The sequence below is a fragment of the Podarcis cretensis genome, assembly GCF_951804945.1.
Source record: "Podarcis cretensis genome assembly, chromosome: 15".
Taxonomy (NCBI): Eukaryota; Metazoa; Chordata; class Lepidosauria; order Squamata; family Lacertidae; genus Podarcis; species Podarcis cretensis.
Genome location: NC_137185.1, coordinates 8635673 through 8650858, shown reverse-complemented (window position 1 = coordinate 8650858; position 15186 = coordinate 8635673). Strand labels below are relative to the sequence as shown.

The 15186-nt window shown below is 47.2% G+C and overlaps 1 protein-coding gene across 1 annotated transcript in view; it reads right to left on the bottom strand.

Annotated features, from left to right (window-relative positions):
* The window catches only part of KSR1 (kinase suppressor of ras 1), a 113919-nt gene that overhangs the window by 39193 nt on the left and 59540 nt on the right, over nucleotides 1-15186 (bottom strand). The window contains 1 exon segment of the mRNA XM_079955947.1: nucleotides 12623-12763. Coding sequence (XP_079812073.1) covers nucleotides 12623-12763 — 141 coding nt within the window.

Sequence of the window (15186 nt, the reverse complement as noted above, 5' to 3'; positions counted from 1 at the left end):
CTCCTACTCCGCAACCCCAACAGAAAAATACCCTCCTCCTTGCAAGACACAGGCGCACCAATGCTTAGTTACAAAAAAAAGAGAAATCCTGATGTTCAACCCCTTCCTGGGAGTCATACTTTAAGCACCAACCTTTCCCCTGCTAAGCTCAGAAATGCAAAAAGGCTGCAGTTGCTAGGGCAGCAGGCAGAAGACTTTCTGAACTAGCTCAGAGGCCCCCTTATTTCACGTGATCCAAAAGACATGATTGGCCCAGCCCTACCCCCCTGTGCAATGGATAGATTCCCCCCACTAGTACAAGCCAGACTTCACATGAACGTTTTTTCAGAAGAAGAAAAGGGGGGGGGGAGCTTTTTGCTAGATCTGAAGCGCAAACACCACAAACAAAACAAAACAAGAGGGAAATAAACCAGGACTGCGTCAGCGCAATCTCAAATCCACAAGCAGAAATACAAGGAGGCTGGGGAGGCAGAGAGAGAGAGAGAGAGAGAGCAAAGTTGTGCAGAAAATGGCACTTGTATACCGATCCACACATTTTAAAGGTGCACTCACAGCCAGCTAGGAAAAGCAGGAGCCTGTTCAAACATTCCCTCCGGCCACCTAAGTCTCTTTGTGGGGTCAGGATCTCCCCACAAAACGCACCCCTCCGGTGAACTCCAGCCTCTCCCAGCAATCAAACGCTACAGACGGAAACTTGATTGACGAGAACCCCTGCTAGGAGAGAGCGGGGCCGGCTCAGGCACGCCTTGGAAACCAGGCAGCTTGCTAAAAACTGGTTTGAGATCCGTCATCGCTCTCACACACGCAAATATGCATACACAGGGGAAGGAAGGGATTTGAGGGAGGAGAAAACTGCCAAAGGGAAGGTGTTTTGTTCCTGGCAGTGCTTTCTTCGTTATTTAAGAACATCGAGAGCAGGATCAGGCCAAAAGCCTACCTAGCATCCTGTTCTCAGCCAGATGCCAGTGTAGGGTAATGGCTTGGAGCAGGGCTTCCCAAACTTGGGTTGCTTTTGGACTACAACTCCCATCATCCCTAGCTAGCAGTACTAGCGGTCAGGGATGATGAGAATTGTAGTCCAAAAACAGCTGGAGACCCAAGTTTTGGGAAACACTGGTTTAGAGTGTCAGGCTAAGGACCTGGGAAACCATGGTTGGAATCCTCGCCCAGCCGTCAAGCTGAACGGGTGACCGTAAGCCAGTCACGGTGTCTTGGGCTAGCCTACCTCATATTGTTGTTGCGAGAGTAAAATGGGGGGGGGGGACCACGCACGCCACCTTGAGCTCTTTAGATGAAAAAGCAGTATATAAATGTAATAAATAAATGCCTCTCCTATGGGAAGCCTGAAAACAGGACTGGAGCACAGCAGCGCTGTCCCTGCTTGTGATTTCCAGGAACTAGTATTCAGAACTCCTTCCAAGCCACAAGGAATCTCCAGCTCCCTCCAGCCATTTCCTGGTCCAAGGGTAGGCAAACTAAGGCCCGGGGGCTGGATCCGGCCCAATCGCCTTCTAAATCCGGCCCGCAGACAGCCCGGGAATCAGCGTGTTTTTACATGAGTAGAATGTGTGCTTTTATTTAAAATGCATCTCTGGGTTATTTGTGGGGCATAGGAATTCATTCATATTTTTTTTTCAAAATATACCGGTAGTCTGGCCCCCCACAAGATCTGAGAGACAGTGGACCGGCCCCCTGCTGAAAAAGTTTGCTGCCCCCTGTCCTGGTCTGATTCTATTTATTTACTCATTTCCCAGCACCGCACTTTGCGAGCAAGGCAATCGCACGTAAAGGGGGTGGGGTTTACGCCTGTACTGCCTTCAACAGTGGAGGGAGAACCATTGCAGTTGTGTCTAATAGCCACTGGTGGTTTTATCCACCTGCCTCTCCACTATCCAGGACAGAGAGAAAGAGAGGGAGGGGAGGCCTGCTCTTGGCTTAACACTTGGGAAAAATACAACCGCGAGCTCAGGTTTGGAGGATGCAACAAGCATGGCTGCCCACCTGCCAATCAGCACCCTGGTGTTGAAGGTGCTACGATTAGAATGCATAGCCCTTAACAGCTTAAGGCAAAGTTAACTTGCAGGATCGCCAAAGGATTCCTGCATTGTGGGGGGTTGGACTAGACAGATGATCCTTGTGGTCCCTTCTGACCATACAATTCTGGGCCCACTTGACTGCTCCAATCTGCATGACTGGCCCTGTTAAAGGTGCCTCAAAATACTCGCCCTGCACTTGGAAACAACCCATATTTTAGCGCAGCAGCGTATGCAAGTTGGACCTTCCTGCCTGCTGACATGAAGCAAGCACCTTTGCTGCACTATTTCAGCACCTGCCGAGAACGTTTTTGCACAGGCAAGGTGATCCAGACACACGGAAGGCCGACATGTGCTTCATCTCTTTTTTTAGCTACCGGGATTTTAACCATACTTTCGTAGAATGCTTTGGTAGACTTGCTTTTAAATTTTCGTCCACCAAGAATTTTCGATTTTTAAAAAACATTCTGTTCATCGTTTTCAATTTTGCAGCAAATACATAATTATTGAAACCATCTCATTATCCACGACTTTCCTTTCCCCACCTTCCGTGGTCCATTAAAATTTCTCCTATTCAACAAGCATATCCAAAATGCGTCTTTACCCCTTTCATTTTCACCTTCCTTCTTATTTTATTAAACTTTCTCTGCTCTGATTATTCTAATCCGGCTAGCGTTTAAAGATGTTTACAATAAAAAATTTACATTTTTGTTAACTGTTCAGAGGTTCGGGGTTTTTTTTCTGTTCAAGTGGCATATAACTTTTGTTCAATAAATAAAGGGCAGGTGGATCTTCGTTGAAGGCAGATCTCCCTGTGATCAGCACCATTCCGGAACTCTAATCAGAGCTCCCAGGTAGAACCAGCCACAGAAGGGAATATAGGAAAGTGCCTTATATGGAGCCAGACCATTGGTCCATCTAGCTCAGTATAGTCCAGGGCTCAGCAAACATTTTCAGCAGGGGGCCGGTCCACTGTCCCTCAGACCTTGTGGAGGGGCCGGACTATATTTTTTGGGGGGGAATGAACAAATTCCTATGCCTCACAAATAACCCAGAGATGCGTTTTAAATAAAAGCACACATTCTACTCATGTAAAAACCCCAAGCAGGCCCCACAAGTAACCTGGAGGTGCATTTTAAATAAAAGGACACATTCTACTCATGTAAAAACACGCTGATTCCCAGACCGTCCGCAGGCCAGAGTTAGAAGGCGACTGGGCCGGATCCGGCCCCCGGGCCTTAGTTTGCCTACCCATGGTATAGTCTATACTGAGGTTGGACTTTCAGGGGTTCCCACGAAATCAGCAGAGCAAAGTCAGTCACGTAATGTACTTCAACATCTGACAAAACAAGAGGGCATACCCTCCAAGTTTCCCCTTTTCCAGGGACGGTCCCAGAATTACGAAAGCCATTCCGGCTTCTGATTTGATCCCAGAACATGCCCATTTCCATTGCCAGCGCTGCAGCTGAGCTCGGGGAGCAGGATGAGGGCTGTTCATAGCGGCTGCTGGAGGGCGGGCAAGCAGGAAGAGAGACTGCGGCTGCAAGGCTTTGAGGGGCAGGGCCGCCCTGGGTGGGAAGAAAGGGGGAGAAGAGAAGAGCGCAAGGAGTCTAGGGGTTTGTTTTTGTTTTAAAAAAGAAAGCCTTTGTGTGTTAGCATCTAATCTTGCTCCTTCCTAACACTTATTTGTTGGTGAGTGCTTTTCTGTTTGCAAACCTACCAAAGCATGAAATAAAATCAGGATGGAGGGGTTTGCTCAAGGGCTGTGCCCCGTTGGTATAGTGATAGTGGAAATGCCCTGCGGGGGGGGGCAAAATTGAGGGGCTGAGGAGGATCAATTGGCAGGGGGCGGGAATGAGAAATGTCCCTATTTTCATCTGAGGAATGTTGGAGGGGTATGGGAAAGGGGGGGGAACCCCTCTCAGTTGAGACCACTAAGTCCAGAGTCTTAACGTTGCCCAATCGTCTCCTTCCTCAATCTACCTTGCCGCTTCCTCCTGCGAAATGGGTAGATCGGTTCTTTGTAGCCCCTCGGTTCAAACAGCCGCCTCTTCTCCTAACAGCCTCCACACTTCCACACATCCAGCTCACTCTACCATTCCCTCTTTTCTCCAGGTGGTATTTATTTATTTTTAAAGAAACATACTGATTTCAGTAGCAGAAGCCACGGCAGACACTCTCTGAACTCACCTCAGGAACCGCCGTCTCGGGACAGGCGAGGCCTCTCACGCTCCGCAGCGTGACTGGCTGGCTCCCGTTCAGGTCTTCAGGACTTCTTGCTGTGGCCCAATTCCACAAGCACTGCATTGTTACCGCACTGTAATCTCTTCACGCCCCCCCCCCCAAACTACAGAATTTTACAAGCTGTCATTTGCCTTGTTTTGTTGTGTTTACAAAAAAATCCACCATAGGCTTTCGAATTTTCAAATTAGCAGCAGCAGCAAAAAATGAAAAGGGAGTTTAATAAAAATAATAATCAACAAGCCACAAACTGGAGTTTTCCCAAGATTAATACCAGACTGGATCGGGGAGGGGAAAAGCCAGCCAGCCAGCCCAGCAAAAGGCAAGCCTCTCTCTGCCCGATGTGGTGGAGTCAGCAGATATTTTAAATTGTAGCCGGCAGGCTATTTCTGAAAAGGGGGGTGGTCCTGGGGCTTTCCAGCCTCCCCAGTGCCTGCCAGATTTATTTTTGGGATTTGGCAGAGCAGGAGGGGAGCAAATCGGCTGAGAGGTGGGCGGTGAGGAGAGACCTGCTGCTTGTTTGTGTTCGGAAGGTGGAGGGAAGTTCAGATCCTACGAGGTTTTCCGAGGTTTTAAAAATAGGGGCTTGTTTGATGTCTGTGTTAACAGTCCCCTTCTCAGACCAAAATATCTGGCAACATAATACCTAAAGTGTTTTTGGGGGGTCCAGGGAAGGGAATAGACTAGATATATTTATAAAAGTGCGGGTTTAAAAAACCCATGCCTGGATAAATAGATAGGGTGAGTTTCAATAGTGGAGGACACCATTTGATTACCCATTTCCTCTGTATTTATATTTCGGTAAATACTAGATCATATATATTAATTATAAACCTTAAAAGGATTTCACTCCCCCATAGAATTGGGATAGTTATGTTGTATTCCGCATATTCTGTATAAAACAAATTTATGTGCGGAACAAGGCTGTGTACACACCATAACTTTAAAGTTCATTCAAAACACATCCCCACCCCAAAAAAAGATTTATGGGAACTGTAGTTTGTTGAGGGTCTGGGAACTGTAGTTCTATGAAGGGCAAACTATTATTTCCAGGGTTCTTGGGAGAGGGTGCTTTAAAGGTATGGTGCATATGCAGCCTCAGATAGAAACCCAGTTCTCCCACGAGCCCCTTCCCCAGCACATTGCTAAAGAGTTCATCTCCATCTGCTCCACGGTCTATTTGCAGGACAAGTTTTTGCAGGGTAACCAGAGATGAAAAGGAGGCAGCCTGTTCTTTGGTTAAACAAGGACCAACAGGGTGGTGAACTAAGCCTGGGAAACGGAGATTCAAACCCCGACCCAGTCATGTTGCTGCTCCCTGACTTTGTACCCGAGACTCCCTCCCTCACACACACTCTCAACAACACCCTGAGATGGTTGGTGGGAAATGGATGGGGTAAAAAGCCTCTAAAATAAATGATGACCTATCATATTCAATATACTCATGGCAAACTCATTTTTTTCCACCGTGGATCCTTCTGTAATATGGTATATTTTATCCTGTTAAGCTAGGTTTTTTTGTTAAATAAAGTAACTAAAAAATAATGATTAATAATATGTAACTAAAACGGCACCAATCGTGCACAATTGATGGATCGGCACGTGTGTGCTTTGAAAAGTACAAAATAACTTTTGGGGGTGGGTGATCTTAAGTAGACCAAAAACAGCCTACTGGGGGATCTAGCACAAACAAGCAATGCTGCTGTTGTTGGGATACAGGGCAGAATGGAATACCACAGAAAAGGGCACAGCCGACTGGCTGGCACCCTGAGCAGGCACAACTCCACGCTGCAACAATTTGTTGAAGCACCTGACTACCATATACTTCATAGGAAAATCCCCAGTGGCACCTCGGGGACCAAATTTTGTGCAAAGTTAAATGCCGAGAAAAACGGTTTGCTTCTGCTTTCTTTCAACGTTTAAAAAGAACTGTTTCCCACTGCCACAGAAGAAAATCTCTTTCCACTCTTCTTGCCTAAAAGACCCCAAAGGACAGCCTTCACGGGAACATAACCTTTCCCACGAAAAGTTCCAAAGAACTATCAACGGAGAGGAGGGGAACAAAACATCGCCCGCCCAGACATTTCCAACAATGCTGCCCACATCAGAATCAAACCTTCCACATTCGCAAATGGATTCCAGGGGAATTCTTCCCAGGTACTGACCTCAGCGCATCAATGATGAACTGAGCATTTTCCCTTTCATTAACACATTTGAAAGGTTTGCCTTTTTTCCTTTTTGTTATTTTTGTTGAAAATTTAATAAAAATATTAGAGAGAGAGAGAAAGAGAAAGGTTGGTGGCTGGGAAAGGAAGAGGCCCCTCAAAGTGAGCATGATGTTTCAGCCCCTGCTCTGGATTTGACCTTCTCATAACACCACGCAGGGACTGAAATGGGGAAAGTGCAATTTCTCCCTGGCTCTGCAGAGTTGTCGGGAGGAAGAGGGAGGGACAGAGGCAGAGAAGGGTCTCAGTAAAAGGTAAAGGGATCCCTGGCCATTAGGTCCAGTCGAGACCGACTCTGCAGTTGTGGCGCTCATCTCGCTTTACTGGCCGAGGGAGCCGGCGTACAGCTTCCGGGTCATGTGGCCAGCATGACTAAGCCGCTTCTGGCAACCAGAGCAACGCACGGAAATGCCGTTTACCTTACCACCAGAGTGGTACCTATTTATCTACTTGCACTTTGACGTGCTTTCGAACTGCTAGGTTGGCAGGAGCAGGGACTGAGCAACGGGAGCTCGCCCCATGGCGAGGATTCGAACCGCCGACCTTCTGATCGGCAAGTCCTGGGCTCTGTGGTTTAACCCACAGCACTACCCACGTCCCCTCCATTCCCCGCCTTGTTTCGTATTTATTTCGTAACAGACAAACATTATCTGGACAGTATCTGTGCGGAAAGGCAAATGAAACTGCACTGTGCCGTTCAGATTAACAGGCAAGTAATGACGATTACAGGTGAGTCTCAACCACCAAGTTTGTCCTGGCCCCATATATACCCGCTATGGGCTTAAAGAAGCAGACCACTTACTGGTAAAACTGTCATGGCTTCCCCCATCGAATCCTGCTGAAAGCGGTGAAGAGACCCCTATTCCCTGCACATAACTTTAACTCCCAGAATTCCCTGGGGAGAGGCAAGGGTTGTTAAATCACTTTGGGAATTGTAGTTTGGTGAGGGGGAATGGGGTCTCCTCACAACTTTCAGCCGGCTTAGCAAACTACAGTTCCCAGGATTCTTTGGGAGAAGCCATGACTGTTTAAAACAGGATGTGGAGTGTAGATGACGCCCAAGGTAGAGTTACACAAGTCTGCCTATTCTTATCTTTAATTTTTTTATTTCTCATTTCAGGAGATCCCAGGGGCTTATCCCAAAGAGCGAGCAACGCATTTCCCATGTTAAACAGCTGTCTCTACTTTAAGATATATCCCACGAATGAACTAAAATCTCCATTCGTGATCTATCCAAGTTTACGATCTAGAACAGGCATGGCCAAGCTTGGCCCTCCAGATGTTGTGGGACTACAATTCCCTTCATCCCTGACCACTGGTCCTGTTAGCTAGGGATGGGTGTTGTAGTCCCAAAACATCTAGAGGGCAGAGTTTGGGGATGCCTGGTCTAGAAGAAATGGCCAGGGAGGGGGGAGAACTGTGGTCCTTCAGAGGTTGCTGCACTGCAATTCCCATAAACCTTTGTCACTGTAGCCAATGGTGAAGGGTGATGGGAATTGGAGTCCAACAACATCTAGACTGTCACAAGTTTGCCAGGTCCATCACAGAAATTTGAACAGAGCCCATGTAAATTTTATGTGTCATGCAAACATGGAATCATAGAATTGAAGAGTTGGAAGGGACCCCGAGGTTCATCTAGTCCACCCCCTGTAATGCAGGAATCTCAACTTGTGGTCTCCCATCCAGTTTGGAACCATAGTAGACCCTGCTTTGCAGATGTGTTAGCAGTTTTATTGCCACACCACATTGCAGGCATGATAAGAAACACATGCAGACTGCGGGCAGTGAGTGGGTTGAAGCTTGCCTCCACGACCCCATGCCCCACCACAAACATTTGTTCAAAGCATGCTTATGTGCGAGAACTGCCTCAGCCTGGATGTATCCATGCAGCAGATTAAGGTGGTACAGTCCAAAGGTGAGACTGTACCACTTCAGGATGTGGGTGGACAAGCCACTTTTTAAATGCTTGCTGAAAAGAAAAAGGGCTCACCGCAAGGAGAAACTTAGACCCAAAGGGCAAGGCTAGATAGAGCTTTTTCTAGCTGAAGTTTGCAGAAGTACCATAAAGCTTGGGCAGAAGGAGGGGGGGGGGGGAGAGAACGACAATGGCTGCGCAGGCAGAGTGACCATGAAATGCCGACTGACATTCAGAAAGAGAAAACGAAGAGGAGGGGAAACGGAATGGAGCACAGCTAGTGGGTTGGCTGGCACCTGAACAGAAACTCTTCACGCTGCAACTATTGTTGTTTTTGCTAAAGATCTCACCCCCTTGCATATAACACCTGTGCTGGGCCTGCTTCCCACTACAGTGGTACCTCAGGTTACATACGCTTCAGGTTACATACGCTTCAGGTTACAGACTCCACTAACCCAGAAACAGTGCTTCAGTTTAAGAATTTTGCTTCAGGATGAGAACAGAAATCGTGCTCCGGCGGTGCGGCAGCAGCGGGAGGCCCAATTAGCTAAAGTGGTGCTTCAGGTTAAGAACAGTTTCAGGTTAAGAACGGACCTCTGGAACGAATTAAGTACTTAACCCGAGGTATCACTGTATTTTAAACAACTGCAATGACAAAGCAGGGGAGATAACATCTTGGACATCACAGAACCGGTGTTTTCCCTCTCTGCATTCTGCAATTGCAGTAAACTGAAATCTCTGGTGAGACTGACAAATACCCTAGGGGTGGGGACTTTTCGTTTTGGGGCTTAAGTAATTCTAGAAACCCCCAATGCTGTGTTACGTCAACATCACAGCTGAGATACACTCGCCCGCTTCAGTCAAACCCTATGGAAAACTACTGGCCCAAGTATTGCAGAATGAGGGCCGCCCCCCAGCAACAGCCAAAGCTCACACGCCACCAGAGGGAAGGTGACACAGCACCCCTCATTTCTCTGTTGTGATAACAAAAAGAAGGAGGAACGCAAGCCTCCAGCTGCCTTGAGCATTTGCTTTGGGGTGGATTGGGCCCGGAAAGAAAGACAGAGAAAGCACATAGGCAGCGACAACTTTGGCAACATCTCCCCACCCCCAACCCAACCCCACACTTAGGGCATATTGACCAAGCCCCCTCAACCCCAAACACTGAAGTTGACATTGATAAAGGTGTCCATCTTCCTTCATGGTGTTAACATCCCCCTGGTTTGGAAGAATTGCCCTTTAAAAGATCATTAAGAAGCCCTCTGGAATTAAATCAAAGTAACAGGCAGGCATTCCATTAGGCTGCCTCGTTCCATCAGGCTGTGGGAAAGCTGGGAAGCGGAACTCATCCCATCGGCCAGGAAAAGGTTCCTCAACCTGGGTTTAACTACAGCCCCAGGAACGGTTTTTCCCTGCCACAGTTTGACCACGGAACTTGTGCACGATGAAAAAGAAAGCCCTCCAAAATCTCTGCAAATTGCTTCAATTCTGCTGCAACCGGGCGGTGACAAATTTTGAACGAGGGTTCTAGGGCACAAGCTTCAAAACAGGCCTGAGACTCGGCACACAGACAAATTTCAAATTAAGGCTCTGTCTGCCAGGAGTGCCAACTTGGCCCCGCAACCGTGGGCACCTAGGGTTGTGGGTGCCACGCAGTGTGCATGGCCCTGGCACCAAAATTTGTGGGTACCTGGCCCCTTCATGGGGAATTTTGTGGGTGCTCTGGCACCCAGGGCCCCAGGGAGTTGGTACCTATGCTCTACTCATTTAAGGAAGTATCATGGCTTCTCCCAAAGAATTCTGGGGACTGTAGTTTGTTCTGAGAACTGTGAGGAGACCCCTAATCCCTCACCAGCTCAGTTTAATAGTCAGTTCCTCTTCCCAGGGAATTCTGGGTACTGTAGCTCTGTGAGGGGAATAGAGGTCTCCTAAGAATTCTCTTAGGGACGCGGGTGGCGCTGTGGGTTAAACCACAGAGCCTAGGACTTGCCGATCAGAATGTTGGGGGTTAGAATCCCCGTGACGGGGTGAGCTCCCATTGCTCAGTCCCTGATCCTTCCAACCTAGCAGTTCGAAAGCACGTCAAAGTGCAAGTAGATAAATAGGTACCACTCCAGCGGGAAGGTAAACGGCGTTTCCATGCGCTGCTCTGGTTCACCAGAAAGTGGCTTAGTCATGCTGGCCACAAGACCCAGAAGCTGTACACCGACTCCCTTGGCCAGTAAAGCGAGATGAGCGCCACATCCCCAGAGTTGGCCATGACTGGACCTCATGGTCAGGGGTCCCTTTACCTTTACCAATTCTCTTGCACCCTTAAACTACAGTCCCCAGGATTCTCTGGGGGAAGCCATGACTGTTTAAGGCTGTTTTAAATGCATAGTGCAGGGAGCACCTAAGAGCTGGAAATCACTGTGAGAGACCATCGAATCCCTGGGTGGCCAAAACATCACTCATGCTTTCTAGTTCCCCCTGTAACAAAACAAATTAAAATCGTGACTGACGTGTTGGAGGACACATGAGATAAGGAAGTGACATCATCCCTGCTGCAGCTTCAAGATAAGGTTAATCTAAAGAATTTCACATATACACAGACATTTCGCTTTTGCAGTAAGCCCAAAGAGCTCTGCAAAAAGAGAGAGAGAGAGAGAGAGAGATGTTCTGCCATGTTCCATGATAAGTGAGAAAATCTGCGTGCAAAAATCTCAGCCCTCTGGTGGAATTTGGAAGTTGCAAGTGGCAGCGGCATGCAATGGTTAGGTCTTACGCCTTCAGGGTGACAGATACAAAGAAAATGTCCTTTAGACAGAGCTGGGTCAAAAAAATATTTACAAGCCTGTTCCAGGGCTTTCATAGGAAACCAATAATGTCACAATTCATTCACCGCATCAAAGAAGACTGAACAAAACTTAAGTTCATAAACCAAAGAGCCTGTGGATTGGGTGAGCTAAGTGAGGAATGTCACGAACTGGGTGGGTCTCCTCTTTCAGCTCAAACTAGCTGGAGAAAAGCAAGAACTCCCGAGCATGTGCAGAGGCCGTTTTCAAAGCAGATATTAGGGAGATTCTGTCTGACTGCAGAAGAGGAGAGAAGCGAAGGGAAAGTGTTGCGGGGGGCCATGAAAAGCTGGTGTAGCCCACAGAAGCTAGTTACAGGTAGGTAGCCGTGTTGGTCTGCCGTAGTCGAAACATAATAAAATAAATAAAAGAAGTGCGCATGCACATGAAAGCTCATACCAATAACTAACTTAGTTGGTGTCTAAGGTGCTACAAGAAGGAATTTTTTAATTTAATTTAATTTAATTTAATTTAATTTGTTCCCACAGAAGCTGTAATTCCCCTCACAATGCTCTAAATGCCAGAGTGGTTTAACAATCAAGACTTCTTCCCAGGGAATTCTGGGAACTGTAAGATCTTTTGAGGGGGATACAGGTCTTCTAACCACTCTCGGCTCCTTTAACTACAGTTCCCAGGATTCTCTGGGGGAAGCAATGACTCTTAAAGCAGTATGATACTGCTTTAAATGCATAGGGCAGACGGGGCCTTACTTCTAACTAAACACACAAAGTAGTACAAGTGAACTGTTATGTATTGAAGTTCTCACTCAGGCCACTAGGAGTATTGTGTATGTAGTTTTCACTCAGGTCCACATCAGTTATTTTAGGCGGGAAACCTGGGTTGTTCTTGCTACAATGTTTGACAGCCAGCTGCCTATAAAAGCAGGCCGGCTGAGCTGTTTGCTGTTCAGTTCTATTCCAGCTTACAAAATAAAGAGCTACTTGGAGAAATCGCTGTGTCGTCTGCTATGTCAACCCACAACTTAACACGAACATTATCCAATACGGGGGGGAATCTTTTAAGATACAGGCGGCTCCCAATTTGGGGGGGGGGGTTTACGTTCCAAGGTATCACACCTTTAAGTAAGATTGTATATATATTTGAAACACCACTGAAAAAGTCTGCAAAGACACAGTTCTGCCCCCGTCCCCTTCCATCCCTTTTTGCGAAATTTTCAGGTCACTTCTGGGTTTGGTGTTACATGCAGTCAGGCACATTACTGGCTGCGTCTAAAACAGCCGCTACCTGTACCCAGGATCTACCATTAATTTTAAAATAAATAAATAAATTCAAGGGTACGCAGCTACTTTTAGACAACGAAACGGCTCCGTTCTCCTGACTGGGAAGCTCGGACGTACGTTCCCACCGCCTTACCTGAACGACGTCTTTCCTCACGTTGACGAGATACAGCCAGTCGCTGAACCGCGGGTAACTGTTCAGCTCCACTGTCCTGTCATTCAGGGGGACATTCAACTTGCACTGAAGCTGGGTGCCAATATAACGGACAAGTTTCACCTGCCAAGGGAGAGGAGGGAAAAGGATCACAAACGGCACCAGGAAACATCTAAGAGCACAAACCGGTAACCCATTAATAGACATGGTTATTATTATCATTAGCATTTGCACCTGGCTCTTCGACTGAAAAGACTCCCAGGGTTACTTGCCATCCGTTTTAAAAAGGACAGCCCCTACCTGCATGCTTACGACCCGAAATGCATAGCACGCAAGGAAAGAGGACAGGGAGGGAAGAGGAAAAACGCAAGCTCGGGCACTAGCTCTTAAACAGTAGTTCTTATAAGGACCAGCGGGCGTAAAAACAACTCAGTGGAAGGAGGCACTTCTAGAATCACAGAATTGTAGAGTTGGGAGGGGTCTCCGAGGGTCATCTAACCGAGCCCAGCGCAATGCAGGAATCTCAAAAGATAATAGCACTTAATGGAGCTGGTCCTTCAGCAAAGCTAATGAAATAAGCCCTGCTTCCCATTTCTCCCACAGGTAAATGATTTGGCAGAACTTCCAGCTTCTCAAGCAAGAGGGATGAAGTGCTCAGGCTCTTTTCTTATAAGTTCTTTTAGTGAGGCAGTTTCTTTTAAGAAAAATAGTTTCACTTGCCCCAAAGGAAGGTATTTTTGACTGCAAGGGGGGCTGGTCCATTAGGGCACTGCCCTATCAATCTTGGTCTGCCTTAACCAGCCCCCTCCTGACTGCCTTCTTGTTTACAACCAGCCCAGTCTGGGGTGGGGGGTGGGATGGGGGACACACACTAGTTATCCACTTCTGCCCTCCTTGATCCACACAGAACTCAACAAGATAAGGGCAAAGCTACAATTATTTGGTTCCACCTGTCACAGGCTCCGGCCGATGTTCACTTATTCATTCCATGTTCAGGACTGAAACTGATCCAGCAAACATGATTGAAATTTGCTGTTGTTGTTGCTTTCAGTTCACAAGCATAACCAATAACATTATTTTTCCTATTTGCATTGTGTTTCCTTAGCACCAAACTACACGCAGCGGAATGGCCGTAAGGGCAATGAAACGTACACAAATAATTGCACAAATTATGTGATTTTCCTACAGCAGATGAATCATGCAGTTTTTGGCAGCAGATGAACTGCAGTGGAATGGCAACCACGCTGCAGGCAGCAAATACAGGAACAGAAAGCAACGACTTCTTAGAATTCCTGCTACCTAATTCTGCTACCTAATACATTTAACTGGAGGTGCCAGGAGACTGAAGCAAGAGCCTTGAACACAGAGTATCTGGAAGGTACCAATTTGGGGAAGACTGATCTAGCCAATAAGAAGGGTGAAAGTGGACTGGGCCACTTTCAGACATATGCATTCAAACGTCCAGCCCATTCCTTTGCTGTAGCAACCTGTGGATTCCTTTTAATGCACAATATTTGTATTTTTAATGTCTCTCTCCCCTGGCCCCTGCATGGACATTTCACAACATGTATTTCCGTATGCATTTTATTGTAAAATACTGGGGGGGGGGGGGAGTTGGATGCATTTAAATCAATGCAATTTTTTGAGCCCAGAACTGTATTGCAAATGTGGAGAAGGGTGTGAAAGCCAAAGGCTAGCTAACACTGTTCCAATCCACATAGTATCAGCCCAAGAACTGCAAATCTAGCCTGCTCTCTTTAAAAAGTGCAGGCCAAAACCTAGCTCCCCCAACATCCCTGAAGTCCAAACATCCTGTTTCCTCCAGTGGCCAATCGGGTGCCTCTGGGCAGCCCCCCAGCAGGGAAGAAAGGAAACAGTCCTCTCTCCTGTCATTGCCCCACAGCGGATGAAAAAGGAGAAGTGCGAAACGCAAGACCTTTTACACACACACACACACACACACACACACCTCCTTTCAGTCTTGGTCAAATCTATGAAGCCTTGCAAATGTTATCCCAGACGTGTAAATACTCCTTATCAGCGATGGAGAAGGCTGACTCAGCTAAGACAACATTTGAAATGACCCGAAATATACATTTCCCGCTGATTCAGCACCGTGGTGGGAGCGGCACCGGTTCCATGGGAAAGGCCCACGCAATCTGATTTCGCCTTCATATTTAGAATAGATCATTCACTCACATATACACGTGCACACGCACACACACAGCCCCGCAGGTTGTCTCTGCTAAGCGATGTCATCTCTGCAGCTGCGATAACGTCTAAACAATCACGTACATCAGGTCTGCCCTGGAAAGATTTCCATTCAGTGGGCAGGCGTTCCTATTCTCCCTCTATTTTTTTTACTCTCTTCCTTTTTTTAAGGCAAAGGCTGCTGCTCCTCCCTATAAGTTTTCTGGGAATGTTTTTGCAAGTCTGTTACAAGCCTGGGAGATTCAGGAGAAAGGAAGAGCACTTTTCACAGCGAAAGGATGGATTTTGCTCCCACAAGAGGCAGTGATGCCCAGCAAGGTGGGATTTTAAAAAAA